The 21,615-nt window shown below is 45.5% G+C and overlaps 1 protein-coding gene across 1 annotated transcript in view; it reads left to right on the top strand.

Annotated features, from left to right (window-relative positions):
* CACNA1B (calcium voltage-gated channel subunit alpha1 B) overlaps positions 1-21,615 on the top strand; it is a 1,081,812-nt gene that overhangs the window by 76,364 nt on the left and 983,833 nt on the right. The window contains exon 3 of the mRNA XM_078642008.1: positions 1,430-1,569. Coding sequence (XP_078498134.1) covers positions 1,430-1,569 — 140 coding nt within the window. The remainder of the gene's footprint in view (positions 1-1,429; positions 1,570-21,615) is intronic.

Here is a 21,615-nt window from a genome sequence, read left to right as displayed (position 1 = left end):
ATTGAGTCACAATAGGTTAGCACCACCCTTGGAATTGGGGTAAGGCTTGCAGTCCCCACTGGAGTCCTTCACCGCACCTCGTAGTACACCCTGAAGAAGCAAAAGACCAGGACATCAGGGTTCCCAACTTCATAAGACAAATCTTATGGGTTCCAAACACCTTCCCTCTTAATCTCATGTGATAGTCCCATTTCTGTTGCACTTTGGACCTCGAAAGGCATAAATAATGCAGAACCCCCTTAAGACGTCCCTGATTGGCTAAGCAGGACTGGCAACTGCCAATCATGGTAACCCCTCTCCTTGACTCCTTGTATCTCCTGAACTCTCCACACTCAATTACAGGGAAGGTAGTTATGATCAGCGCTTCTCAGTAGAGTAGTGGTTAATCCAGAGTGTGCTCCCTAAGCCCACATTTAGAGTTTGGCCATTGGTGCGTCAACCACTGGGACAGTAGCAGAGGCTGCCGGCACAGACTGGAGGTTGTGGGGATGATGGGGTGGGAGGAGGAAGGGGAATGTAAAAACTTTTTTAAAAACCCACTTACCTTATCACTGCGTCCCGCATCTCTGCTCCGTCTCTCCTCCGCATTGGAACAGGAACCAGGACACACACCCAGGCTCCCCTGACCAATCACAATACTGCAATGCAGCATTGTGATTGGTCTGACGGGGTCTGGGGGCCTGGGCATGTTCTCCACCCAGGCTGTAATGCAGCCTGAGTGCAGACCATGCAAAGTGAGCATGACTGATTGGCCGGCCCTCTGGGGCTGACCAATCCTTCATGCATACTTGGAGTGGGCAAACCACTCCTCCCCTGCCCTGCTCCGAAAGCAGAGCAGCCCTGCCAGCCCTGTCAACCCGCCTGCCTGCCAGCCTGCCCGCAAAGCAGCTAGAACAAATAAAATGATAATAACAGTGAGTTATTATAATTTTATTTTTCCTTAGTTACAATGGTTAAAAGCAGTGGGACGATGCTCCTCCACCTTAGTGGAGGGGCCGTCACTGGACAGTAGCGGCCCCACGTACACAGGCAAACAGCCCACAATTGTTAAACACACTGTTTGGCTTGTAGGGGACCTTGTTGCCAAAGGGGCTTTTTCTGGAATGGCAGGATCACTTTTGGGAAACTCTAATTCCAGGGGGCCAGCTGGCAAATTTTTGTATTTCAGAAACACATCTTTAAAAGGAGGGTAAGAGAGCAGCATTGTAAAATTCCCGCTTACAAATGGCATGCGTAGTTTTTCATTCAAAGATGCGTATACCTGTGAGCTCCGGCTGTTGTGGGAAGTGTGATTGTACATCAATGTGGTTGAAAAGTAATTGAAAAAAAATGGTTGTTTTTTTGGAAACGGGAATATGGTAGTATGGCGACGTGCTTTGCGAAAGTACCGCAGTTTACTCACCCGCACTCTTGCTTTTGTTTCCCCCAGGATGACACCGAACCCTACTTTATTGGAATATTTTGCTTTGAGGCCGGGATAAAGATCATCGCCTTGGGATTTGTGTTCCACAAAGGCTCCTACCTGCGCAACGGCTGGAATGTGATGGACTTCGTGGTGGTCCTCACCGGGTAGGTGCACTCTACACTTGACTGTCTCTCGCAGTGTTGCTGTTCTCTGGGAGATGGCACCGCTGTGTGCCTGAGGCTCTGGGCTCATGAAGAAGGGTTCTTCCTCTGGTGCTAGTTCCAAGGTGTGATTTGGCGCTATCGCTGTTTCTCTTGTTTACTCTGTCTCATCCTGTCTCTCCTTTTCATGGTCATCTTCTGCTCTAGCGCAGTCTTCTTTCCTACATATGCTGCCCCCTCTTTCACTCCCTTCTCCTTGCTTCCCCATTCTCTCACTTTGACACTTTTTCTCGGTTCCTCTTTCACCTGTATCTCTCTTAGTTATTCCAATGTATTTCTCTCATATTACTTCTATTATTCTCTCCCTCTTTCAATCCTAATTCTCTCTTTCAGTCTTTTGCTTCCCTCCTTCCTGCCCTTCCCTGTTGGGATTTGTTTGTGCATCTTAAACAAACAATAAAGTGACGGAAGGAAACTTAAATAAATCTCAGCTACTGGCAGTCACACTGGACTGCATTCTAGACCATTGTTAGTCACCCAATGTGCCACTCTAGACAGAGACCAGCCATATGCGTAGCGGTCTTGTTTCTGAGCCAGGTCTACGAGGACAGAAACAAACCCATACTGGTTTTGGCCTTGCAGGGCTCGCCAGTGAGGTATAACTGGAGTCTTATGGCAGCGTGGGCACCTTTGTTCTTTTTTCTGTAAAAAATGTTGATCTTCTAATTCCCTCTTTTCCTCGTTTTTTTATTTCCCGGATTTTCACCTCTATTTCTATTTATTGTTTCAGTACCCCTATAACTTAGCTCCATTCATTCCGCTCCTTTAACTCTCTTTGATCTCACCTCGATTTCTCTCTTTCTCAATATATTTGGCTCTCCCTTTCTCTTCATTCCCTTGGTGTTGCTTCTCTATCACTAATTTGTCTATCACCATTCTCTCTCTCTTTTCTGTTCTTTTCTTTCTTGTCTTCATTGTTATTCTTACTCAATCCATGCAAAATCTTGTTTGCTCATTTTTTTGTAATTTTTATCACATAATGTCGTCTTTTCAACTTTACTCTTAGTCCTTTTTTTAAACTCTTTTTCTAATGTTTTACTCAATTGACCTTCATTATTCATTTCCCCTTTACGTTTGTTTTCTTTTGCTTTCATAGTTTCTATTTTCACTCTGATTGGCATGTCTCTTTGTTGACGTTCCTTTCTTTCCTTTGTTACCGCATCTTCTCCCAAACTAAATAATGTTTGCATTTGAGCTGCAGCCTTTCTTAAACTTTCCCAGGGCTAGCTGTCCTGCCTATTGATATTTACTTGTCCATCCATGTACATCTCTCGCCCTATTTTAGACTGATATTTTGCTCAAGATGGTGTGAATAGAAAACTTACACGCTGGTCCCCTCCACTGAATTAACTACTTTTTATGTAAACTGAAGATTTTCTGAGTGGAGACTTTGTGGTGTCAGTGGCTTGCTTTGGTGCCCCTTTTGTTGGTGAATTTCGATATCCTTGAAACACTGCCACCTGCATTCAGATTTTAATTTCCACAGAGTTTATAAGTCTCCTGTATCTTTCACTGGACTGTTTTGGGTTCATAAGCCTAGGTTTTGCTGGCTTTTTGCGTTTATGTTTGAGGGGAATGATCTTCAGGGTATCTTGCAGAGTGGTGGAACGTGGGCATGTTGGTCATCTGGTGAAGTTTTCTCCCTCTAGGCCGAATTCTCTGGAAGATCTTGAATACCTGAAACAGTCAGATTTGTTTTTCACAAAGGGTGGAGGACTTACTGGCCAATCTCATTGGCCAAAGCGATTTGTGACTGATAAGTATTCTGGTTCTTCAGATTGCCTCAGAAACCCTGCTCATGTCCCAGCTACTGGACACAGAATTATAATAAAAAACATAGAATTAGGCCGTTCCACTCTCTGAGCTGAAGTACAATAACTCATCGATTTTTCCTGTTTCACGCCCCGGAAGAGTATTCTGTACACTCACAATTCTAAGTAACAGAACTCCACCTCATGACCATTTTTCTGTTTCTAAATCTTTGCCCCTCATATTTTTGATGTCTTTAGATATGTTTTTGGGTGCTGTGATAGGGACGGACGGCAACAAAGTTGCTGATAGTTTCCAGAGCAAGGATCTCGTTGGGTTTTCAGAAAATATGGATCAATTGGAATCACCTTATTCTAACCCATCGGTCACAATTGGCAGGCTTTGTAAAAAAAAATATATATTATAATAAATATGCTGCGCCAATTAGAAAGTTTTGCTAGTGCCCCTGTGAGTGATCTAAAAGTGAGTGAAGCTTTCCATGTGGCTGACTACAATTGCTTATCCTCCATTACTTCTTCTATATTAGCTTGAGGAAATACTGTGGATAGGGGAAAAGTGGAACATTGGTACCTGGCCATTGGGGCGCAATGTCTTCCCATCAACATTCACGGCCCCCTTTTCTAATGTGATTGCTGAAGAGGTTGAGCCCACTTCTAATATAAGTATGAAATATTGGGATTATTTTTAGGTTTTGCCTTAGCCATGCGTACGAAGTACGCATGCGCTAGCAAAACCTCTTGATTTCTATCTGGGCTGATGACCCGCCTCTGCCTATCATTGGCTAGCTCCATAAATGGAGGCTAGCCATTGGGAGGCAGAGGCTGTCAATCGCGCTTTCTCTCGAAAACGCGATTCGGGGGCGTTTCTGGTGCTTTTTTTAAGCCCCGCCCCTTTGTCCCAGGCCGCGCTGCCATTGGCTGCCGGCCCGGGACACCCCCGTGACGTCATTCCCGGGCCGCGCTGTGATTGGCTGCCGGCCCGGGACACCCCCGTGACGTCAGCTAATCACAGCCCGGCCCGGGACCTGACTTGTTTTCATTATTCAAGCGCGACAACGCTCCCTGCCATGTCATTAAAAATGCTAATTACTTGCCACATACAGAAGATAAACTGGCGGGGTGAAATCAGACTATGTAGGCTTCCTTTAGAAGAAATCCATAATAATGTAAATGTTTATAGCGCTTCCTATACATAGGCGAGGCATTGAAGGACTTTACGGCGTGTACGGCGTGCACCACGATACCCCAGAAGCTCTGAAATACTAGATCTGAAACCACTGCTACTTGTGCGATAAAGCAACTAAAAACGTTATACATATACCTAATTTCTGACCTCTCCTGACTAGAGATGCAGCTCTGTGGGCCCGGGCTCTCGAGTTTATTTTGCCCGACTGAGTGCGCAGCCTAAACAGAAACGAGACAGACACTGCAGCAGCTGAGCTCTCTGAGCTCGTGAGCGGCGCCGCCGCGCTACAATGTATCTCTCTGCTGCTCTGCCTGCTAGAGTCCGACATCGACTCATCGTTGCCCTGGAAACTAGAATGCAGCGATCATTTCAGGGGCCGGCCCGGCCTGCCCGCTCAGAGTCAGAGCCGCTGTCAATCACCATGGTGAGGTGGTGCAACAGGGCGCCAGGATCCGGATGTGCCGGCCTGGGCCGTCACGTCCGGAGGAAGCAGCCTGCTGCAGGAAGTTCAGAAGCGGCGGGTGAGTCAGTCAGTGCAGGCAGGTTGCGGCGCGCATGAGTCCTGAGAGTGACTCTGAAGCATGGCCACCCGCCGCGGCCCCCTGTGCTGCAGCCCGGCCCCCCCCGCTAAAACACAGCTGCAGGGTCTGCAGCGCACCTTGACCCCACCATGTCTGTGGCAGGCAGCTCAGCTGAGCCCGAGCCGGCCGCCGACAGGACACCGCTCTGGCCGCCACCACCAGCAAAGAAAACTGCGAGAGTGCCCCCCGCCGCGGCGGCAGACAGCCCAGCCGAAGCCCAGCCGTGGGCAGCAGCAGCGCCTCAGACCAACGAAGTAAGTGTCAGCGCTGAGGGTGTGTTCAAAATGGTTTTATTTTATGCATTTAGCGCGGACTAAGTCTAACTTTAGTCAGTGTTGGTTTTTCGCCGGCTCACCCAGCAACACACTGACTGACACCTGTTTTGACTTATTTATTCAGGCTCCTCTGCTCACACATCCTGGGGCATGGACGGTCTCAGACACCACATGAGAGAGGCCTTGGGGTCAACTTTCTAAGCAATAGCCCGGCCACATGATCATTTAAAGGGAGGAGGAGAGGCCCTACCTGCCCCCACCAGCACAACGCAGATGGCCAGCCAGGCAGGTTCGCTTTCGGTTCAGCCTGCCCGGCCTCTCTCACATCCTGTTTAAGCTGGTGGGTCAACTCCCACCACATGAGAGGCCCTGAAGTGATGAAGCATGACAATGCTCCAACTGCAGCATCATTAGGAAGGGGGAGCCAGAGGCCTTACCCATTCCTTTACAGTACAGTCATGTTACAGGAGGGAGCACTAGAGTTAGTGCCCTTCCATTAATGGTGCTCTGCAGCAGTTTCAAGAACTTCTTGGAGTTTCTGGTTGCTCAAATGGCTGTAATTTCTGATATTTAGAATGTTCCCTCATCTTCATTGGATGATTTTAGTTCGCGAGAAAGTGTCACTCATAGTTGTTGAAATGTCACTCAGAATTTCACTGAAATTATGAAAATGTCACACATGGCAATCTGAAACCTTGGCAGCTATGCAGGCAGGCCTGCTGTTCTCTCCCTCAGCCAGGACTCAGGCGGCGCCAGGGGAGCCCTGCTCGCGGTGCATGCTGGGAAGCTGGGAGCCCCGTTTTCCGGAGGTGATGCAGGTAAGAGGCTGCTGGGGGCCTCATTTGAAGGGGAACTAGGTTCTGTAGTTTTATTTTTTTTATTGTATGTAACGTTTTGAGTTTTCGCTTTTTGTTAAACAGTGATTGGGTTAGTGTCTTATAAAACATTGCTTGCAGTGTCTTAATCCATCGTGATACGTCGGCGTCCTGGTCGTAGGGGAGGCCGGGCCGCTTTAAGAAAGCCGTGGCAGCTCAGGCCTCTCATGGGTTAATTTTTTCAACCGCCGACATATTTGTCCCTCTCCACCCTTTTTTAGCTGCTTAATGGGACTCGGCCCGTTTAAATGTCGCGTCTATGGGATATGTCTCTGCCGTCTCCCTCCCGCGCTGGTGGGTTCGGGGCCCTTGAGGTGATGCTGTGGGGGGTAGGGAAACCGGTAATTCTTTTGTTTACTTTTGTATTTTTCGCGAACTGGTGGATATATGTTCATGCCGATTAAAGGCCTTCACTGTATGCGTTGACTTCACATGCACTAGTCATTGTGTGCATGTGAAGCTCTGGTCTTCCAGTAGAGCTGTGCACTGGGCCGGTGGCGGTGCTCGCGCGTTAAAGGTGACGGCACATGTATTTTGAGTTCCACTGTATAAAGAGGTCCACTGAAAGCTTGCTGTCGTGCAGGAGAAATTCTCACTCACAGGGGTGCAAGTGAGCTTTAGTGTGCCCATACATCACTTGCATCTGTACAACTGAACCCCCCTCAAAGACCACTACTTTCTCTACCGTGAAACCTGCCAACCTTCTCAGACTGCAGAAGTGCAAGGGGTTATGCTCTGCATGTTGCATGCCAAAGGCTCTTGCGCTTATGTAGCTTTCGTTCTTCGCCGTCGTTTTTTTGTTTCCACTTTTACTTTTCTGTGCAAAATTAATTTTCCGCATGGAAGAACATCAGTAGTCGCAAACGACGCGTATGTGGGAAGAGCCATTGTGGCTTGGTGTATCACTCCCTGGGCCATGCGTTGATACTAATATCATTAAAATAACAGAATAGCTGTTGCTTTAATGTAAATCCGTTCTGGCATGGAGGACCTATGGCATTGTAGCAATTTACGCACATAGCTACACCAGCGCCTTTAAAGCAGCAGCAATCCTTGTCTAATGCGCCTCGAGTTTAAACGTGCTTCCAACACAATATATTTGTTCCATGGACATGCCATCTTTACATGTACGTGCAGGATACTTGATAATAGTCTCAGCATCTCCGATGAGTAAAGCATCCAGGAGTCTGATTTTCAGAACTGCGCTTCACTCGCATTGATTTAGCAGGGCTTTTCAGCATCTGCCTGTTTCATTGTTGCGTTTGCAAGTTAACATGTTATAGATGCATTTGGCCGTACGGTTTAATTTTGCAGCGGGAACAATTTCTACCCCTCTAGTTACAGCATATTTAGTTCGAGTTCAGAAAACTTGTTGCGGCTCATGACAGTATTGCCATTTTGACAGGTTCCGTATTTAAATACCCTGAGTTATCTGACAGACATTTACAGTTTACCATAACTTGCATTGCAGCCGCATTTATTGCCCACACATATTTGTTAGCGAAAGGAAGTCGCAAATCACGTTTATATAATTTTAAGACGCGGTATTTAAAAATGATAAAGCAATAAAACAATGATCTTCATTCGCAAGTGTATTCCATATGGAATGACTTTGCAGTCCATAATTCCGAAAAATAGCATTTTAATCGGGAACTGTATGTAATTTCTTTATATACTGCTTTTTTCTGGTGTAGCGTGTTTTTTCGCATTATTTTATGTTGTCAGACAAATGAATGTTGGGACAGAGGATTTCCGATACAAAATTCAAACATGCATGTTTGAACTCGTACATTGTCAAAACCTTCATAGGCACTTCAATGCTCTTTTGGTGTGTAGTGCTCTGTAATTTTTACTGAACACATTTTTTGCATATGTGGAAGTCAGGGTTAAAGTTCGCTGGTCCATATTCTACCATAGGTAGAGTCGCTGCTACTGTTTAATATGTAATACATTATGATGTGAGCAATTGGTGCTTGATCCCCATAGTCTTTAATGTTATCTTAATCGAAACTTAACAGAAACGACTGAAGAAGTAATTTGGCGGCATTTGCTGGATGGGGGAAAGCTTTGTGAGAGATTAAGCTAATGGCATTGTAAATGACAATGCCATTTATTTATCTGTTTTCAAAACCAACACATAAATACAAATGTTGTCATTTACAATGCCAATAGCTCTAACTTTTCCAAAGGCAAAACCGTTGCATTGTAAATGCTTGTTTAATTTTGATGTCAGCCTCCTCTATAGAGTGCCATTAATGGTCCAAAGTAATATCTCAGTTTGTTGAACAGTGATTCTTGAAATTTTTTAAATAAATACTTACTAAAAAACACGGATGAGAAAAATGCAGACTGCTTTTCAAGTCTCTATTTTGGTGGACAAACACTGTCATGGCGAGGCAATAAAAAGGCTGATTTGTCTTTTTTCTGTCCTATTGTGATAGAATAGGAAGGGGGAATTGGGCAATAACCACAGGAATGTGAATTATAAATAACAGTAGCAAAAACAAAAAACAGAAGGAAAGAAGGTGAGCGAACTCTGAGAGCAACCCGAAGAAAAGAGGGAATGATACAAAAGGGAAGAGAAAAGGGGTCCCTGAGACAGCAATGCATAGAACAGGATATGACAAGGGCTCCTTCTCATCCTATGACCTTTGAAACAGCACAGAAAAGAAAAACATCTCCCTCCATAAAAAGAAAGGTGACAAAAAACATGTAAAACCCTGACCTAAAATACATCTTTGAATTTACGCTGGTCATCAACCAGCGTGGTGACTCGAGTGCGGTCATCCCTTACTAACTTTCCCTTTGCTTGGAGCACAGTTCATTCCTTGGGACGTCACTTACTGGCTTGGCACTGACAACATTTTGGACTCTAGTATTTGGGTGGCTCCTGAATATTGAGCAGGGAACACTATTATACCTTAATATCATAGCCATAATATCGAGGACAAACATATCAAAAGGTATGTATGTATAGATTTTAAATACGGAGCTCCAAATATACGTACCTTGACGATATATATGTGCGTAGATGTGGAGTTAAGAATAATTAATATGTACTTCTCTGTATGCACGTGCCTTTCAATATTTTTGTCCTTGATATTTTACTTTCAATATTAAGGTATAACCTTATTCTCTACTCGACATTCCAGATTACAACCCAGACTTTATGTAGTTGCCTCAATAGTCCAAAGTGCTGTGGGCAGGACTGTAGACGAGGACAGGGACTTCCCTTCCCAGCAGAACTGCGTCTAGACAGCCTCTTCCAGGCACTGTGGGTCTCAGGTTCTGCCCTTTGTTATCTGAGGAGATGTTTGGGTCATCCTCATATTCTTGCTGGCTGTGAATGTAGAAATTGTAGCCTCGTTCAGTTGCAGCTCAGGGAGTGGGCTTAGGCGATTGAAGAGGGGGGCCGGGGGATTGCTTGTAAAGGCGGACTGTTACACATAAATTATGTACTGCCAGGGCCGGACTGGCCATAGCGGGCACCAGGCAATCCCCCGGTGGGCCGCACGGGTGGGGGACGGTTTTCGTTTTTGTTACAGGGCCGTTTTTGCAGCATAGCTGCAAAATCGGCCCTGTAACAAAATCATCCGAAAACCGGCCCAGGCAAAGAGCTCGGCGGCACATCCAACCCCCCCCCCCCACCCCCTCTCCCCCGAGTGGGGAGAGGGTGGCTGGCCGAACACTTTGCCAGGGCCGGTTGTGGTTCCCAGTCCAGCTCTGCCTGTGTACTGCAGATTGATGAATCTGAGAATATTGTATAGGTGTGACCTTGACTATAGAGAACATTTTATAAAATGTTTTCCCCCAAACAATCTTTACAGGTTGATACCATCCCAAGTAGCGTTGGCTCTGAGCATGGCTCATTTCATTTATTGAGCCAGGCTACAGTCATCGACTGGAGGTGCCACCGATGGGAGTCCTGCTTTTGCATGTTTCGCTGTTGCAGGAAAAGTAGTTGCAGGAGTTGTATTGTAGCTATGTAGAGTTATTACAATCCTAGTTGTGACGTCACTCAGTTCTCTGTACTTGCGCGGGCCAGAGTAAAGGGTAAACATCACTTACAACGAAACTTTTACAACGCACTACCATTACAACGCGGTCATTACAACGCAAACCATTACAGCGCATTGCGTTGGGGGGCGCTCTAGGATAGGGAATAGGTTAATTTACTATCCAATAACCTTCCCTAGTGTCCACGGGGACTGGAGTTGGAATAGTAAATTAAACTATTCACTATCCAGCACCCAAAAGCGCTATGCGTTGTAATGGTATGCGATGTAAAAACCGCGTTGTAACAGCATGCGTGGTAAAAGCATGCGTTGTAACGTCATACATCCGAGTAAAGGAGTGCCTAGATGCTGTTTTCTTGGTGTTTGGACTGTGTAAGATCCTTTGCTCAGGCATCACTGCATCAGATTGCATCATTCTGGTACCTGATGAAATACAGCTGCTTCAGAGGAGAGTAAGGCATCAGCTTGACTTGAGAGATATCCATAATCTTTGAGAAGATGATGATTTAATGACAACAGGCTACAGCCTGTCAGTTGTGGCAGAGATTTATAGTCAAATGGGCCTTTACCAAAGCCCAGAGTACAACCAATAGACTAATGGATCAAGCACAATGGACCAGACTAACGCCCTCAACGATATCCCTATAATCATAAATATATAGGCTTCGAGGGATTGTTCCAGTCCATTGGACAATCCACCCTAGGATTTTCCGTTGTGTGTTGGCAAATCTTGCAGCGAACAAAAACAAAATTTGCGATCCCAAACCTCAAAATGTGCGGGATTTTTGCATCAGGCAGAACATGTGCTAGTCACAAAGGGGCATATGTAGGTAGGCGTTTGCAATTCACAAACACCGGAATTTGCAGAATTCCGGCGTTCGCGAATCGCAAACGGTGCTTTGGTATGTAGGTGCATATTAGCAAAATAAGGAATCGCAAAAATTGCGATTCCTTATTTTGTTCAAGCATTTAAGGAATCGTAATTTTGCGATTCCTTAAATGCTATGTAGGAGTGAATTTTAAAATTCGATTTAGGCTTAAGGAATCGCAAAATACCACCTACTCCAAGTAGATGGTATTTTGCAATTTCCTTTCAAAATGCATTTATAAAAAAAATTCAAAGTGCCATGTAGTGCACAGACATGCCCTTAGGGCATGTGTGTGCGTCACATGTACTTAGAGGCACATTCCAGGGGTGCAACAGGTGTCCTTTGGACACCCAGGCACCCTTGGAATTGCGATTCTCAAATTGCGATTTTCTCATAGAAAATCGCAATTTGAGAATGTATCCCCATTCATTCCTATGGGCCTCTTAGCCCATAGGAATGAATGGGACACTCATTCCTTAATTGCGATTTGCAATTTGCTAATCGCAAGTAAGGAATGTTAGAGATTCGCAAAAAAATTGCTATTTGGGAATCGCAAAATGGAAATTACCTACATATGCCCCAAAAACACTACTTGGTCACTACTGCAGACTCTGATAAGTCACTTTCTGTGACCTGACAGAGTGTATAGGAGCACCGCGCCTCGGAACAGGAGGGTCTGATGCCAGAGTGCGTATCTAAAAAAAACTGCTCTCTCTGTCATTAGAAGCCACAATTCCTAAAGTACACAGGCAGCAGGCAAAGGTGGGGTTGTTAGGGGAGGGATGTTTACAACGGAGAGAGGAGGCACAGGCAGGGGAGACAGTGTGGGCAAGAAAAAGTGTCATAAAGTGCAGAGCTGGGGACTTTGCACCTGGGGAACCACTTTGAGCCCTGGTGTCTGCTCAACATTCTGTAATTCTGGGGGAAATCACTTAATCCCATTAACTAAAAAAGTAGCCTTGTTTATTGTAACTGGAACTCATATAAAGAGCTCCCATACCTACCGAATTTGCACTATATAAAGCTGCAAACAAAAAATAATGAGCACTTGACTATTTTTTAGGCCGAGCATTTGAGACCTCTTGTATATACTTTAGTATATACTTATATGTGTATGCACTTTGGTGGCTCTCAAGATGAGCCATAAGACTTGTCTCCTTCCACTAAGGGACTTTTTTTCTGTTCAACTGCCTCTATTTAACTGTCTTGATAGAAAACGACCAGTAGAGGTCAGTAAAATACCAGAATTGCTGTCAGGTGAGGGACTTTCTCTTTTATTCTTTTTCTTGCAACTGCCTCTATTTAAGTTTCTTGTAGAAAACGACCACCAGAGGTCAGTAAAATATCAGAATCACACTAGTATTCTCTAGATTCCAGTCCATAGAAATTGTCATCAACGAGCACCCGTAGACAATAATATTTTTTTCAAATCTTGTATTTTCAGTTATATGACTACCAAAGGCCCTGATTTTATATTAAAATCAGAGATTTGGACTATACCATTTCCCACTGAAAGGCAATATTTCTCTACATGTGTTCCCATACTTGGCGTGTCACGCAGTTTGGTGCTTACTTTCCCTCCATGTTAAAGAACAGTAGATGTTTCAGCACCCAGGCTAATGTGCTGCATAGCTAAATACATATAAGGTCCCAAAGATGAGACCGATTGCATTGCAAATGCTTATTTTTTTTGTTGCTTTATATAGCGCAGGGGAGAGTGCAGGGGCTGCCAGCACAGAAGGAGTGCCCTGCGCACTTTAAAGGCAGGCCGCAGAGGAATTTAATGAGTGAATGAATGAAAATGATACTTGTAAAGCGCACGGTCACTCAAGCATAGCATCTCTGCCGCCTGCTAACCTGTTGCTGCTCACCCTCCTTATACTGGCTCAACACAGCGCAGAGCCAATAAGAGTAATAGCTGCCTCAAGGTATATACAATTCAAAATTTGCTGGCACTTTTATAAAAATTGCAGGATTTTTACAAAAGTGCAGATTTTTGTGTTTTTTTGTGTGCTAATCACGAAGTTGAGATATCCGGGGGGGTCTAGGAGGTGTCCTTCAAAGCGCCTAGACAGCTGAGTAGGCCCCTTTTATCTCCAGCCCAGTGAATGAGGAGCAGATAATTGGCAGCCAGGATTTATGTAATGCTCCATCTGGGGCTTCAACAACCATTCTGAGGCCTCATGAAAAATGACACTTCTCTGTAAATACATTGTTCTCTTAGCAGCGGGGACAGGTCCGGTGTGATGCACTGGAGACCCCAGAGAGGCAGGCATGGCTACAGAAACCTGTGCATTGATCTGCTTTTAGTGCACGCCCAGCATAGCAACAATGTCAAAGCATCAAATGGATTTCTAATCAGAGGAAAGGCAATTAGAGAAGATAGGAAATGACAATGTAGCGCCGCCATCATGCAGAGCTTCTCACCTCTGCAACTGATGGCTGTGAAGAGTGCGACTGCGATGGAGGGCATTCTACTGTGGGCATGGAACGTGCTGGATAACTGGGCAGGGACGGATCCTCCGATAAGGCGGAGAAGCGTCGCCCCACTGCTCTGCAAACAGTTGAAAAAGGAAAAATAAAATGAAAATAACAACGTTATTATCCTTTTCTTTTTCCGTTCCTGGCTCGGCTGGTTAGGGGTGGGGCTAGTAATCATAGGAATTGTAGAAGAGTGATAGCACTCTTAGCTGTACATTACAGTTTGGCCGGCTTTCTTAGGCCGGCCAAACAGTCATGCGTAGTTTGCGTGTTCTCCATCGGCTGTAATACACAGCCTGGGTGGAGAACATGCCAGCCTCCCAATCCCTGCCTGAGCGTTGAACCACGGTGCTGAGACCAATCAGAAAGTGTGATTGGCTACGGGATTAAATGCAACACACATAGAAGTTATAAATGTAAAATGTACAGGAATTTATATAGCGCAAATCACCAAGCAGTTTCTAAGCGCTTGCTTATGGAACCCGTCCTGGCATTCCCCTGTGAGATAACCCCGGCAGGGTATCCGCAAGGTGAAAGCCAGGCATCCCGCCGCGAGGGGCCGTTGTGGAGATTAAGCAAGCTATTGCCCAGAGTCGCAGAGTGTGAACCCGTGAATCGAGTAGGCACCGGAGCGAGAATTGTCGAGTCCATGGACATTTTAGGACTCAAGACCCCGCCGAGCCGGGAATTGAACCCTGGTCCCGGGCTGACCTCTGCTTCCAGGTCTGCCTCCTCTAACCAGTGAGCCACACTTCTCCACTGATCCACACTTCTCCAAGTTGCAAAACGTAATTTTTTGTAAGGATTGTTTATGTGCAGGAAGGAACACCTTCCTGCACATAACCAATCAATGGGCGTTTGCTGTTTTTATGTGTGCTGCACAACACAGCACACATAGTAACAGCAAAAACAAGGAGGAATTAAACATTTCTCCTTCTTGCGCCAGGGTAAGACCAGGTTTTTCCCGGGTCTTAATTTTGGCACAGCCCCATATTTATGCTACCCTTGTAAATATGGGGCAGCATCAAAATCAATGGGTGTTGCGATGGAACGCCCACCGCAACACCCATTGTATGCCTTATTCACAAGGCAGCCTTCAGCCAAGTTAAGTGGCTTAACGCTGCCTTGTAAATAAGACAAACCCCCTATCACCACCACGACGTCTTAAAAAGTGACGTTGTGGTGGCAACAGGGGCTGTAACTATGCCCCTAAATCTGGAAATGGCAGCTTGCATTTTTCATACTGGGCTTAATTGGAAATGCCAATGGTGCCGCACATAAGGCCTGTCGGGGACCTTCTAAAATAGATTGGAATATTTTTGAGGGCACGATTTATTCTAATGGTATTAATAGGATGGCAGACTGCAGGTTTGAGTTTATTCAGTAACATTGCTTGTGTCTTGCGTTCAGCCAACTGACCTTTCTCCAGACACTTTTATCCAGCGCTTCGTTTGGTTACTTGATGGCCAGGAAGGAAAGGCGCTACTGCCAATTGCCCGTCCAGATTTAAACATTCACGTGCAGATGTTCTAAATCAGGAAATCCAGGCCTCAAGGCCGCTCTCTTCCCCAGCCCAGCGAGCCAATACCAACCACCACCTTCTTTTCAGTAGAGTTAATGCGCAGCGTGGCTTCTGGCGCATTAAGATCTCACGTCCGGGCGCTACCATGTCTGGAGTGTGTGATTCCGCTTTTAATGTCAGGATGACTCCGCCAGCAGGGCCTTTCATGGGAGGCTTTGAAATATACGCCGGTGGGAGGGCAGGGTTTACCTGCTCTTAAGATGCGCACAGTTGTGTTCACAGGTGAAAACGTGCTATGTCACTTCCTCAGCAAGTCTGGATTTGCGAACGTAATGGCAGAAAATGTGCTTGTGGTGAGAGATCGCCTGTACCCCCCGCCGCCCCCCCCCCCGTACATGGTGAATAGCGGCATGCATGCAATGAGATGACTGCATCGCACATTCGCGGGCGCCATCTTCTGTGGGGCACCGGAGCTTGCGCCCCAGCAGTATTTAAAGGGACAAACTAGCGTGCGTTTCCGGCAGCACGTGCAGCATCATGTAAGTGCTGTCGGTGAGGCACTGGAAAGCGCGCCGATGCTCATCCCTGGAACAGAGGCGCTAGCTCGGGCGTTTTCTTGCCTTCTTGATACCTCAGACATGTTCGCGCGCGGGTTTATCAGTCTGAATATTTGCCCTTCAGCACGTGCTCCACAGTGACGCAACTTGGGCTGGCCGTGCAATAAATCCCGCCCAAAACATTGTGCAGCTTACTGCTGCAACTTTAGTGCTGCTAGTGCAACACATTTTTTTAAATGTGCGCTCAGCGGTCACAGAGTCAAGGGTTTCATTTAAAACTTCGAGGAAGGATGCGGTGCCAACGGCTGGTGAGGCTCAAACACTTCTTTCCTCAGATGTATTTGTTATCCTGTCTATGTGTTCTGTAGGCCAATTTTTTTTAACGAATTTGGATGACTGAACACTCAAGTCAGACACTCCTGCCAGGCGCTTAGAAAAGGTTGTGAATGAGTGTGCGCTGCGCACTCTGCGTTCACTCCCATCCAGCCGGGAGCAGAGGGGAGTGTTTGTGAGCTGAAGGGGTAAAGAGCAGAGAGGACTGAGTGTTCAGAGACTGCAGAGGTGGGAGGGTAGTGTGAGAGCATACAAGCAAGACGTGCTTAATTTGTACAAATAGTGTCCGGACCCTCATCAGGTGGCCACTTCCGCTTGCACTGCCCATTGCCGTTGTCAGCGCTGCCATTAACAGGAACAACACAACTACTAACCACCATACAAATATGTGATGTTACAACGCAAACAATTACAACACATGCTTTTACAACACAGTTTTTACATCGCATGATTTTACAACGCATGCCATTACAACGCATTTTTAAAAACTACCATTGCAACACATTCCATTACAACGCATACCATTACAAACCATAATACTTTTAGGGCAACAGTATGGTAAGAGTTGGATAGTGTAGGGGTAAAAATACTATTCCCACTCCAGTGAGTGCAACAATAGGGAAAGTGTTGGATAGTGTAGGGGTAAAAATTACTATTCCCACCGGCGTGAGTGCAACAGTAAGAAAAGTTTTGGATAGCGTAGGGGTAACAATTACTATTCCAACTCCAGTGAGTGCAACAGCAGAGATGTTTACCAGATATAAGTTACAGGTAGGGGAGGAGGGAACCAACTGGTTCACTGTTGATGATTACCAGGTTTGATCTGATTAGAACATTCAAAAGGGAATTTAAATTTGTTCCTTTTAGAGCTGTTACTATTGGTGTTAATAGCTAATTGGAAAAGCAGTACACTGCATTAATATGATAAGTGGTGGCATATATTCTAAAATGAATCACATGGAACAAACATAGGCAAAGCTAATAGGCCTCGCTTTTGGGAGCTATTAATTAAAGAAATATGAAATTGAAGTAGTTCCAAAGTGTTTTTTAAGGTGGATGGGTCAGCTGCAATTGGCTGCCTGGCCCTCCATAAAAGAAAAAAGAAATATTTAAAAAAAGAGGAGTCAGTGGGGATGAGCAACAGATAGCAGGAAGGGTGGAAAGCAATGCTGAGTGGGTGGGGGAAGTAGCACATGAGGGGGATGCAACATGGAGTGTGGGGGGAGAAGCACAAGGCGGCAAAAGCGACACAGCATGGGGGAAGCGAGGAGAAGAAACCCATGAAACAGCGCTTGCTGCCCGTACTGCCGAATACGAGGGTCGGCCAATATCAAGCTTGCCCAGCTTGAATCCATCTCCTCTTCCTCCCTTTTCTGGCTTTCCTCTCTTTCTCTGGGTCAAAATATGCTTATGAAAAATAAGTCCATGTCCCCAAAAATAGTTCTGATGGCCACCACCTGCACCAGTTAAACAGTCTTGCAATCGCTCTTGCCATGATACAGCAGGCTGCTGTGCTTGCACACTGTGGTAGAGGTAGATGTCACCTTTACGTCAGCGTGTTAGATCTCCTTCATTTCAGGAACAGTTGACGCTGCACCCGCACTGCTTAAACACTGACGCGGGAGTCGTTTGTACGCCTTCTCAAAGGACAAGCTCATCGCTTCAAGGTTAGGGCGAGATCTGATCATGACGATGGGTGGAAAACTACCAGGTCGAATCATACGTGGCCTATTCTTTTTACACTTTTACTCCATTATCCTGCTCGCTGCTTTGAATGGGCAGGTACTGTCCGGTACCTGCACTTCTTACATTTGAAAGGGAGAGTACATGCACTTCTCAGCAGGGATACTATGCGTTTAATGGGAGCGCACCTGTACGTCTGAAGATTACACAGATATTCTCAATAGTGAGTACCAGCATTTCTATATTGCTATTAAGACAAAGTCATATATTTCTGTGGCTCGACCATTTACTGTTTACTTTGCCCCATCAGCCCTGATGCGATTGATCAGTCCCATTTAAGTAAAATAATGAGTAATCAACGTTTGGGCTATCTTTTGAATAAACATGATGTTGTATTGCGGGTGAAGTTGAGGGATTACTTCACCGACAAATTTTCCATATTATGACAGGACCGATGGAGCACATTTTGTAAACCAGAGTGTGGGTGCTTCCTGACAAGTGTGTAGCCCATGGGCCAGAAAGATCAGCTTCAGCAATACCTCCTAATTGTATCTAATTTTGGGCAAGAGCACAATAGGTGCAACCACGATTTGTGTCTGTATCTGCACAGCCTAGATTCCCCGGACCCTCATTGGCTAGCCCAGGTGAGGTTAACCCCTTGCATGCTTATGACGAGCTTAGCTTGTCATGAGGCACAGTGGAGCTGTGCTCATGACGAGCTGAGCTCGTCATAACTGCCGCGGGCCGCCCACGCACGGCTAATTCCCTGCCTGTGCGGGCCGTCTAAAGGAGTGGGTGGAGTCATGACGAGTCCAGCTCAGCTCCACTGTTCAGCATGACGAGCTGGACGCGCCATGAGTACTGTGGCACCGCGCGCGGCCACTCCCCACTGCGCCGTGGGGGAATTAGCCCCGCGTGGAAGGGGTTAAAGTCTTCTGCAGACAATCCTAGAAGCAGCATGTACAGGATCTTCCCACAGTCCTGCCCTTTTATAGCTTCCAAAGGATACGGTTACGACTTCCCCACCAAATAAGAGCTGTTCAAGGGATGTACAGACAGATTCAAACCCTGGTCCATTGAGATTTCCCTCAGTTGTCTGTTTATTACTCTTTTCCAGGCTGTGTAGGGTACGTCCACGTTCTTTAGATCCATTTCCTATATTTGGAGAGACACAATGGTGCCCTGCTAACAATGGTGTCATGGGTTATCCGGGGTATCAAAGTTGAATTTAAAGTATGCCTTTAGTGAATTGGTTGGGGCATTCCTGATATAATATTTTAATAGAGCAGCTTTAGAATCTAGAGACTGATTAGCAAGCCCAAATTCCAGTCTAAATCTTGACGGTCGAATATAAAGTGGAAAACTGAAATATTTTCCCGTAGACAATGCAATGAATGTGCTCCTAGACAGTGCAAGGGCTTCTGGGTAAGCTTGGTGCCCACACTGCAGGGCTGGGAGGAGCGTTACATTTGTGACCCTGAGTATAGGAGCAGCTGATGGATTACTAAGGATCGAATCCAGCTGGATGATCTTATAGATGACTGCGGCTCCTTTCTTTTTCAAAGTTTTCACGTGTGTGGTGGACTTAGCATTTTCTGCAAACCAAACTCCCAGATAATTATACTTCCTTAGAGTGTTAATAGTCACACTGCCCAAGTGCCAGGTAACATGCTTCTTATCCCAGTATCTTCCGAAATTGAGGAACTTTGCCTTGTCTTGGTTTGCCTTGAGCTGGTTTTTCCCATTATAGGTGTTTAGGGAATTCAACACTCGCTCAAGTCCTGCCTTGGTGTGGTGTTATCACAATGTCATGCGCATATTGGATGAGGTGGAGTTTAGTGGTCTCAAAGTTGGCGGTACGAAGCAACCATCCTTCATAACCGTCCTCAAATCTGCAGTATTTAGATTGACCCTTGTCAAATGCTGAACTATAGTCAAGAAAACAGCAAAAAAGTGGCAGCTGAACTCTTTGTATTGCTCGATGTCTCAAAAAGGGGGAACAGCGTTTACAACGCAACTTTTACAACGAAGTACCTTTACGACGCAACCATTACAACACAACTTTTACAACGACTTGCGCTGGGGGGCGCTCTAGGATAGGTAATAGTTTTAATTTACTATCCAACACCTTCCCTACTATCCACGGGGACTGGAGTTGGAATAGTAAATTAAACTATTCACTATCCAGCGCCCCCCAACGCAAATCGTTGTAACGACTTGCGTTGTAAAACTTGCGCCGTAAAGGCATGCGTTGTAAAAGCATGCTTTGTAACGACGTACATCCCTCAAAAAGGATAGCGCTGTCGTGTTATCTGCTGTGGATTCAGCCACATGGAAACCTTAGTGGAAAAAGCCAGGATTTTGTGCTCTGAGACCAATGCCTCCAGATATTTAAGTAAGGCGCGACTCATACAGTGTACACTGAGGTGACACAGCGGGCACATGCACAGATGTGCACACTTGTGAACTCAGGAAGTTAAATTTTTTCCTGGCCAGCACATACGCTTTTAGGCATTAACGCGAAGCAGACACATTCTACAAAAATGGATCCGAGCTCTAAATAATTTATTAATGAGAATACTTAGAGAGGATGCACAATGTCTAATGTGTAAAGTTTGAATGCCAGAGGTTTAGGTATAACATGGATGAAATCAGTTTACCTTTCGATTGGAGGATATTGCGTAACAGCGTACAGAGTTGTAGATCGTTAAGGAGTATTCAGACTTCATTGCTATCATCTTGCAATCATGAGAGCATACAGGGACTTAATTTCCCTCAGATATCCATGTTCCTAGTTCCACTGAGTCACTTTTCAGGAAGGATCCAGTGAGGGTTTGAATATTCGGGTCCAGACTGGAATTTTGTGATGGTGAAGAATCATTTCTATAGACCAATAAGTGAGCTACTGTCCTTCACTACTTTGAGTAGGAGGGGTTTACATTTTAGAAAGCCTGTTACTAAAAGAGCTTTGGGCACTCATTCTCTGGAACATGTCTCCTAAGTACTTATGTTTTAGAACAAAATAGAAGCTCTGGGGTACACTAGTTATGTTTTTACTAATGTGGTCCGGGACAAAATGGCTGCCTACTGGTGACAACATCACAGGCGATTAGAACATCAAATCCTATTCAGAAAGCATTTTAATATGTATCTCAAACTCCTGGTAATTCACTTTGGAAGTCATGCCTAAGTCAGTACAGTGACACAAGTATTTTAAAGAAAAGTTTCATAGAGATGAGAGTGTCTCCAGTTCAGGCCCTACAAAAAACAGGAGGGGGAGGCAGAGTAAATTGAGAAGGATTCTTACTCCACAGACTTACTTTCATAAACAAAAGGAATCCAACTAAAGTTCAAAGTGAAGTGTTCAACACAGTGGTGTTGGAGCACTTAGTGTTTTGTAAAATACCCCTCACACACCAAAAGGCCCCTTGGTGTCATGCTTCATCATCTGGGTCTTCGCACCCCTCTAATGGAATGCGGCGTACTACGACCTACGGCTACGCGGAAGCACTTTTTTAGATATTGACTATATGTGGTGCATGTGTGTGGGGATATTTCTATGTGAGTGGTGGGACGTGGTGAAAGGATAAAAAGTACCTGGCTCGTGAGTATGATCGAAAAATGTTTTATTCCTAACTCCGGCAGGTACTACTAAAAGAAGTGCAGTGCGAGATCTGATCTGTCGTGTTAATGGACAGGACCTCAGGTGTGCGTCGACATGTTTCGGAGACAGGGCTCCATCTTCAGGACGGGGGAACAACTTCCCCATCTTACTCACTTTATATTAATATTAACAAAATGTATTAAAGTTGATAACAGAAAAAGTGAAAAATAGTTAAAAA

This window comes from Lissotriton helveticus, chromosome 5_1 (assembly GCF_964261635.1).
Source record: "Lissotriton helveticus chromosome 5_1, aLisHel1.1, whole genome shotgun sequence".
NCBI lineage: Eukaryota > Metazoa > Chordata > Amphibia > Caudata > Salamandridae > Lissotriton > Lissotriton helveticus.
The sequence above is the reverse complement of the archived record's forward strand: the minus strand, read 5'-3'. Positions and strand labels throughout refer to the sequence as shown.